This window comes from Electrophorus electricus, chromosome 14 (genome assembly GCF_041902795.1).
Source record: "Electrophorus electricus isolate QZ-2024a chromosome 14, ASM4190279v1, whole genome shotgun sequence".
Taxonomy (NCBI): Eukaryota; Metazoa; Chordata; class Actinopteri; order Gymnotiformes; family Gymnotidae; genus Electrophorus; species Electrophorus electricus.
Window position 1 is genome coordinate 18,572,501 of NC_137510.1, and position 8,632 is coordinate 18,581,132.

Below are 8,632 nucleotides of genomic sequence, written 5' to 3' on the forward strand. Positions count from 1 at the left end.
ATTTTTATATGTTTTTCTCCCTTTTTTGTTGATAGATCTTCTCAATTCTCTCCTTTCTCTGTCAATAGATCTTCTCAAAGTTTGGCACAGTCATGAAAATCATCACATTCACAAAGAACAATCAGTTTCAGGCCTTGCTACAGTACAATGATGCAACTAGCGCCCAGCAAGCCAAAGTGGTGAGTGTTATGTTTATCAGACTTTTTGGTCAACCTGCTCTGTGATCGGTCAGTACGTTCTTTTAAAAAAAAAATCCCTATCCTCTGTCTCAGGCACTTGATGGTCAGAACATATATAATGCCTGCTGTACTCTCCGGATAGACTACTCCAAACTTGTCAACCTGAATGTGAAGTACAATAACGATAAGAGCAGGGATTACACCAGACCAGAGCTGCCTGCAGGTGATGGGCAGCCTGCTGTAGATCCCTCTGTGGCAGCAGCCTTTAGCAAGGACTCGAACTCCCTGCTCGGTAAGATACCAGGTATCTCGCTCTTTTTTTTCTTCTCTTTCTATGTCTTTGTGGGCTTGGGGCTTGTCTTTGATTTTTCAGAATCTTGTATGTTTGTATAATATCATGTTTAAAGACAGTCATAAACAAAATGTTATTTGTGTAAAAGAATGTTGGAGCTTCATGATTATGCCCAAAGTTGTGATTTGTGAAGGTTTTCATAAATTATGAAATTTAATCAAATCACCCTATTGAACAAATAAGATGAAGCTAGTACATGGATAACTTCTAATTAACATGAATTTGCTCTCAGGTTAGATGTTGTGTAGATCACTTTTTTTTTCCTTCCTTTTTTTTTCTTTACAACAGTGCAGTTGACCTTTTGGTTTGTGATCTGTTCATAAGGTCTCTTAATTCAAATATTTGACATTTCCACAGTGACATTCAAACAAGTTTATATTAAGCTTGTTACGAAAATACCATTCCACCCCAAGTTCTGTTAGCTATATCTACGAATGTATTTCACTTTAATAGAAATATTGTTTCTTATTATATCCCAGTACTGACGCATCAGCTTTACATTTTATTTAGAATCCAAACTTTGAAAGAAGTTGTAACCAGAATAAGAAGGTTGAAGTTGAACTGTGCTGGTCCTCTTGGCAGTGTCCCTTCTAACCCATTGCTGTAATTGCAGGGGCACTGAGCCCGCTGAGTGCGGCGGCTGCAGCCGCGGCAGCAGCAGGGAGGGTAGCTCTGTCCGGACACTCGGGCGCCAGCGGCGTGCTCCTGGTCAGCAATCTCAACGAGGAGGTAAGTCCTTCAAGCGCTTTGTTCAGTTCTGCCCTCCATTACCTTCCAGTCAGAGTCTATGTACCTTTGTGTTGCCTTTTAGTCATACCATTTTTCAGTGTATCCATGTTTATTTTGATAAGCGTGAAATACAATGTATGAAGTAAATCCCCTGGTATGGGTTGGAATTGCATCTGTTTGGTTGGATTCCTCATGCTAAATAAACCTTAACACTTTTTTTGCTCCAGTTTTGCCCTTGGGATATCAGAACATGACATCCCACTTTCATAGTTTTAACTAATTAAATCACTTTGCCTAGTATCTTTTTGTTTTGTCTAACATTTGTCTAATTGGCAGTACAGAGAATTCAACAAATTATTTGGTGTGGGATGATAACAATAATTCAGAAACTATTTGTTACAGACTTTGTCAATCAGCTCTTTACTTGCATGTGTCTGCCTGACTGTGTCTTCCAAAAGTCACTTCTGTGCCAGAAATTACTTATGGCCCTGTCCTTATATTTTGCTGTTTCTCAAACCTGATCATTGTCTCTAACTTTCTCTCTCTTTCTCTGTCCACCTGCTTTCTGCTAAATTGATCTGAAACTGGTTAAATGTTGGTGTCATATGTTTGTCTAAGATCTTCTCTCTCCTGCCCTCTCACACTTTTGAAACTGAGTACAAGTATGAAATAAAATGGTAACTGGTCATCTGTCATATGAGAAGTCTCTGAATTTTAATGTGGCACTCCATTTTATGGTAATTCTGTTAAGTGTGTTTGCCAGGTCCGCCATGGTTTTCTCTGTTCATGCCATAACTTTGAAAGGTGGTTTTGTTTTGTTTTGTTTTTTTGTCTACCCCAGCATGGCCATTACAAGGAATTGGGCCATACTGCAGTGCACGACTGAACAGTTTACTTGCTTTCCAAATCTACCATGCTTAAGCCTGTCCTGAATTTGTCTGCTGCATGCTTTTTTTCCCCCCCTCATGATGTTATTGTTATCATTATTAGAGGCTTTTTAATTTGAAATGAATGTATCTTGCCCTAATATTGGGTGACTACATTGGCACAATTATTTGCTATATAAACTAGAAATTGCATAGAGCAGCCATTTTTCTGACCAAACTCCTGCATTTCCTGTGTACTGACCTGTATTTATATATTTTTTGTCCCCCCACTCTTGTTTTTTATTCTGCATTTGTCTCCCTCCCCTTCCCCTCTCCTCCCCTGTCCCCAATCATTCCCTGTTCTCTCCCCTCTCTTCCCCTCTATCTCTCTAAATCCCTCTCTTCTCATCCCCATATGTCTTACCCAATCCTGCCCCACCCTGGCCACACCTCCACTGTTCATGCTCTGTGCTTGAACAAATATGTTCCTCGGATGAACTTGCCCCCAATTAACTGCCTTGAACCATGATCCATGACCACCTCACCATTCTGCGGGAAACCACCCTCCGTTATGGATGATCTGTTCATCTCTGCTCTTCCTCGACTCTTCTCTCTACCTGTCTCACGCTGCTTGCTCTTCTCTCCTTCTAAAGATGGTTACGCCCCAAAGTCTGTTTACCCTCTTCGGTATGTTCTTGTTAGCACTCTACCTTTTTTGTTTTTAGTTTATTTAGATTTTATTTGGATTCCCCCTGCCCCATATTTTACTTACTCTTTTTATTTAGTGTTCTTTAATGTTCACCTTTGTTGACTTTTAGTTTGCTAGTTTTTAGTTTTAGTTTTTTTGTTTTTTTTCCTTCTCTCTCTCTCATAGTGCTTTTGTATTTACTTTAATGCATGAATGTTTGTTTTTTTGCATGTGCTATCACCCCAGAGCTTAATTTTTGTTAGTTTTTTTTTTTTGTTTTTGTTTTTTTTAATTTGAGGGTATTTCAGAACCTCTTGCTTCTTTTCAGACTGTGATCAGTTTTCTTCATTAGGGAAAATGTTCTGTCTCTCCATTATGATAAATCTATCTATCTTTCCACTCTGTCTAAGTTTCACTCTGTTAAAAGCTAACTGTTCCTCCCTCTTCCCCTCCTCCTCCTGCCTCTCTTGCTGCTTGTTGCTCTAATGCAGGGGTGTATGGCGATGTGCAGCGTGTGAAGATCCTCTATAACAAAAAAGACAGTGCATTGATACAGATGGCTGATATGAATCAAGCCCAGCTTGGTAAGATTATTTCCTGTAATTACCCTTCTATTAAGGCCGTAGTTGAGAAGCTGGGGCTTTACTGGTCTTTGCATGTACAAGATATTTAATATTTCGCCTAATACTTAATATTATTTATTACTTATAATTTTCAGCAATTCCTGTAGAATTTAAGTATACTCCCCCAATTCCTGATGCTTAAAAACTATTTCTTTTTATTTTTCCAGTGTCTTTTATTTTACATTATTTGTTTTTCCATCATCCTGCTAACTCCAGTGTCATTTAGTAAATAAACAAATTGGGTCTTCGAGTTCAGTCATATCATACTGGTACAAATTTATGCTACCTTTTTAGCTAAACAACAAACACACAAACCTAGCATATCAAAGAAATTGCATCATTTTAACATATTTATCATGTTATGTTATAGACCACACTGTCTTAAATGTCTGTTGGTCGCACTTTGTGCCTTAACAAATTAAAATTGCAAGGCAAAATAGTGCTGTAGAATATATTGTTAATTATTGCAGCTTTGGTATTTGCGATGATGATGATTACATAGAAATCTACGACATGCAAATGAGCCCTCAAATTAATCACAAAATGTCTGATGTCAGCATTCTGACTAATCCTAGATGTTCCATTGAGTGGCGTTTGGGCATTTTTATGAAACTGGACATTTACGTGATCTTGCTCTTACTTACAGCTGCACTTTGTTTGGAAGGGTAAAGAATGTGAGGTGCACTGCTTTTTTTTTTTTTTTTTTTTTTAAGTCTCCCCCTGTGGGTTCATACGGTATTTTTGAACTTTAGGGGTCTGACTTTTTGTTTTTTATCTGGCAAACAAACTTAGTTGCTTGCTAATTATAACATTCAGAAACTTATAATGTACCACTTTAAAGACTTCAAGTCCTTTAAAAAAACAGGTTTGTGGTCCATCTTTAGAACTGTCAGTAAAGTTTTAAAAACTGCCTTGCCATGCCTGTGATTTGGTCCACACACAACTGTGCATAGTGTACACTACTTGGTTGTTAGGGTTTGAACTTGTGTACTTGGGTGTTTGCAGCTTTGGAGGCACCTGGTGTGTCCGTGTGCGTGTGTGTGTGTCCGTGTGTCCCACACCCTTGCTATGGACTATGAAAGGTTTCGTGTCCAAGATCCCTTCTAGGGTGTTCTCCAGCCTTATTAATCAGTGATGGAAAGGGAGTGATGGATGGCTGCTCTGAGTAGTTAAAACATGGGGTGGAATGACTTCAACATGCATTTTTCAGGAAACCTATGGCTTTCTTTGTTTAAAATAAATGAAAGATTCAGATTAAATCACTACAGCTTTTATAGAATTGAAAATTGACAGCTATCTTTTAACTTGGAATCACTTGCACCTTATGACAGCACTAAAATTTATGTAGCCACATTCGTGTATAAAATTATTACTTAACACTTCTGTGAATTTATTCCCATAAAATTGAGCCATAATAAGTCAGTTCCTATTCATTCCCATGATGAATTCCATGAGGTGTTTTAGCAAAATCATTTAAACATCATAAAATTAGTAGTTTAGTGTGCTTAAGTTCTCCTCTCTACTGCAAAAATGATCCAAGATTTACACACAGGAGTTGGTGGTAACATGTTACCAAAGAAGTATGTTAAATGAGATTTTTCATTTAGTAATTTGAATTAAAATAAAGCGAATTATTGTATAGTATTAACTACCTCTGCAATTAATGTAGTTCTTCCAGCTAAACCTTAAATCAACTACCCTAGCCACTCTACAAAGTTGCGTTGGCATCTGCTAAATGTACTATGTGGCGTCAATGTAGATAAATGCAGATTACGTTTTTAAGAATTGTGCTTATTTCATGCTTTTAGAAGTATTGGAAATGGTAGTATCATGTAGTAAACTACATTTCTCAGCAAGTGGAAAAATATTTTAATTCTGCACCTTGATTGAAAATGACTGTTACTGCATAAATGTCAGTAATACTGGTATTCATTGCTCTAATACCATGTTACAGAAAGTAAAAAATTAGAACAATTGGCACACCTTTGGGCTGTATAGTAAATCATTTTTGGAATTGTAGTTGTGCTTGGTGTTTGTCAGTGAGTTTGTTCCTGCCCTCTTATTCTGCTCACCTTTTCTAAACATTCGTAGCAATGAGTCATCTTAACGGACAGAAGATGTATTCAAAGATCATCCGTGTGACCATGTCCAAACATCAGACGGTTCAGCTACCTAGGGATGGTTTGGATGATCAGGGCCTCACCAAGGATTTTACCAACTCTCCTCTACATCGTTTCAAAAAGCCTGGCTCCAAGAACTTCCAGAACATCTTTCCTCCTTCTGCCACCCTTCATCTGTCAAACATCCCGTAAGTGCAGCCTTCTTACTTGGCTCTCATCTTTTTTCCACATGTCAGAATGCTTAACCATTGTCCTGTCAATTTTACAGACAAGACATAACTGAAGATGACCTCAGAGTACTGTTCACCAACTCCGGAGGCACTGTGAAAGCTTTCAAGTTTTTCCAGTACGTTTGCTTGTCTGGTGCAAAGAGTTACTACATTACTAAACTAAATTGGAAGTTATTTCTTTTATTGTTTTTTTTAGTGATATTTGTCTGTTGATAACCATTTTATTTTTAACTACAGAGATCGTAAAATGGCTCTGCTCCAGATGTCTACAGTTGAAGAGGCTATTCAGTGTCTGATCGATCTCCACAACTATAACATGGGAGACAACCATCATCTGAGGGTCTCCTTCTCCAAATCAACAATTTAAAAAAAGCTGAGACATCTTGATCTCTTATATTTTCTAGCGTTACCTGTTGACTGTTTTGGTGCACTGGGGACCATAGTTTGACACTTTTTTTTCCCTTTTGTTTTACCAGTCATTCCTTGAGAAAATGTGGGTGAAAAAATGAAATGGAATTTATCTGGAGGGAGAAAAAAAGATGATGTTTTACCCTGTTTCCCAGTGTCCCTGATGTATGGTTCCAAGTCATGTACCTTCCCCAGTTCTTCACTAGAGGAGGTTGGTACCTCTTTTTAGTAAAATTAGTTAATAAAGAATGTGCCTTACTCAGCAAACTAGCATAAACATTTTCACCACGATATGTTTTTCATACACCCAAAAATTCAGTCACATGGGGACATAGGCTTCTTTGTTGTGAAGGTGTAAAGTTTTGTAAAATCAGCAGTTTTTGCTTTTTTTCTCCCATGAGTGAATTGTACAGTGTGCGAATCCTGCCTCAGAATTCAAGCCCACGTTTGCTTGCTTTTTGTGCTCATTTGTCTGTTTTGTTTTATGCTCATTTGATTTGTTAAGGTTCAGGAGCTTGGTGAAATATCCAGTGAAATGTACATAAGACAATTCTAGTGATTAATTATGAAGCTTACTGTTCAACACAAGCTTTAATACTGGTCTGGATTTCCCAAGTGATTTTTAAAAGCATTTATTTTAATGTACTACCTTTTCTTTTGAGCATCTGTGTTGCAGGGTCTTTTCTTTTTTTTTTGTTGTTGTTTTGTGGACTTGCACAAAATTGTTTTCTGCATGTGCTAACTGGTCTAGTTAGTTTTGAGAATATTGAGAATCCTTGTTCAGGTAACAGCTGTTGCATGCATTAGTAAAGGCTGACAAATGTGATCCTGACATTTTGACATGAGTGGTGCAGAGAAGCAGGACAACCTGGTGGGACCAAAGTTTGTGCCTTTAGTCTTAATTTACTGAACACCAGTTTTTAGGAGATTCTGGTTTTGTATTTCCCAAAAGCAGAACCCACAGACAACCTAATGCTTGACCCACTTAAAAAGGAAGAAAATTCTGACGGTTATAAAGAAATAATAGCCCACTTTCACCCATTTGCTTCCAGAACCTCATGGGGTGCATTTCTCACATGAATGGACTGTACATTTTGAGATGGTGGTAAAGAAGTTATGTATAATTCTTTTTTTTTTTTTTTTTTTTTTTTTTTTTTTTTAATACTTGTTTAGAAATGTAATATTCAGTATAGTTTGGACATGGCACAATTAAAAGATCATTTTTTCTAACAAAGTGGGAAGGATTGACTTGGTTGTTTGTTTCTCTCTCTCTCTCTCTCTCTCTCTCTCTCTCTCTCTCTCCCCTGTACTTTGCTTTTCTTCTGTGGCATGCTCAATAAATACTTCTGTAGCTCTATTCATCATCTTTCTGTCTCTCTCTCTCCTTCTCCCTCACTTCTGTCTGTCTTTTTCCTGCCCCTCTTTAGTGACGTGCTTTCCCTTAGGTTGGAAAATTATGAAACCTTTTCTGGAATTAAAATAATCCAATAGGGTCAGGAGAGATTGTTTGACATGCTGTGTGGAGCTTCAATATGTTTGCACCCTGTAAATTGACTTTGTTCATTTTTTCAGCATCTTTAGTCTTGTTTATATAGTTGGTGATCAGTGTCACAGATCCAAGTTAATTTCTGCCTGTCCATCTTCTCACTCATGGGTTTTTTGTTTGTTTGTTTTCTTTTTGGTTTTTTTGTTTTATTTTGTTTTTTCTCCAAAATCTCTGGGCTGATGATGCCCAATGAGAGAGCTGTCATTTCATTCGTTGGATCACACTGGATTTTTTTTCCACAGCAGCATTTAGGCGCTAAAGGTGACGTTAAATGATTGTCATCAATGCAAAAAATGACTCTCATTCCATGTTTTGGATACAAAACCTGAGGTTGATTTGAATGTTTAAACCTGCATGAACAGCAGACCAGTCAAGTTGCACGTTAATTCCTCCACTTTTATTGGCAAGTTCTGTCTCGGAAGATGCTTTGAGAAGGTCTGCCAGACGTCCTGTATTAATAGAAATGGTTGGGGGTATCTCCTAGCATGTCATGGACTGGGGCATTTGCTCTCCTTGATTACAATACATTTGTATACAGTAGCTTAGTAATGAACAGAATAATTGGCCCTCTAGACTTGATGTAGCCATAGTGTTTGTGTAGCAGAAATTACTAAATGTTTCAAGTTACATTTTCTGTAGATTTTTATTTTTTTTCCCTTTAACTTTCACCACTTCATTGCTACCATAGCAACAACTAAGAATGTGATGTCAATACTGTGCAATTTGCCTAGCCACTGGAAATTAAGTCCTTAATTCTGATATTTTGTAGGAGCTCAACGTAAGTGTGTTTTGTTTTTTCTTCTGTGTAGTGCTGGTTATATCTCTTACAGAAGACATAAGGTGTGATAACTGAAAATGACTGATTAGAGTCGAAGTATACATGCATACACA

At 37.5% G+C, this 8,632-nt stretch overlaps 1 protein-coding gene across 2 annotated transcripts in view; it reads left to right on the forward strand.

The window, feature by feature from the left end:
* The window catches only part of ptbp2a (polypyrimidine tract binding protein 2a), a 16,839-nt gene extending 8,469 nt beyond the window's left edge, over window positions 1-8,370 (forward strand). Inside the window, exons 7-14 of one of the 2 annotated variants that reach the window (XM_035530842.2) lie at window positions 69-179; window positions 273-483; window positions 1,145-1,260; window positions 2,780-2,813; window positions 3,306-3,398; window positions 5,529-5,745; window positions 5,826-5,903; window positions 6,025-8,370. In XM_035530842.2, the coding sequence (XP_035386735.1) occupies window positions 69-179; window positions 273-483; window positions 1,145-1,260; window positions 2,780-2,813; window positions 3,306-3,398; window positions 5,529-5,745; window positions 5,826-5,903; window positions 6,025-6,154 (990 nt within the window). In that variant the 3' untranslated portion in view covers window positions 6,155-8,370. The remainder of the gene's footprint in view (window positions 1-68; window positions 180-272; window positions 484-1,144; window positions 1,261-2,779; window positions 2,814-3,305; window positions 3,399-5,528; window positions 5,746-5,825; window positions 5,904-6,024) is intronic. The other variant, XM_027015762.3, reaches the window with a different exon arrangement.
* Window positions 8,371-8,632: the final 262 nt, after the last annotated feature.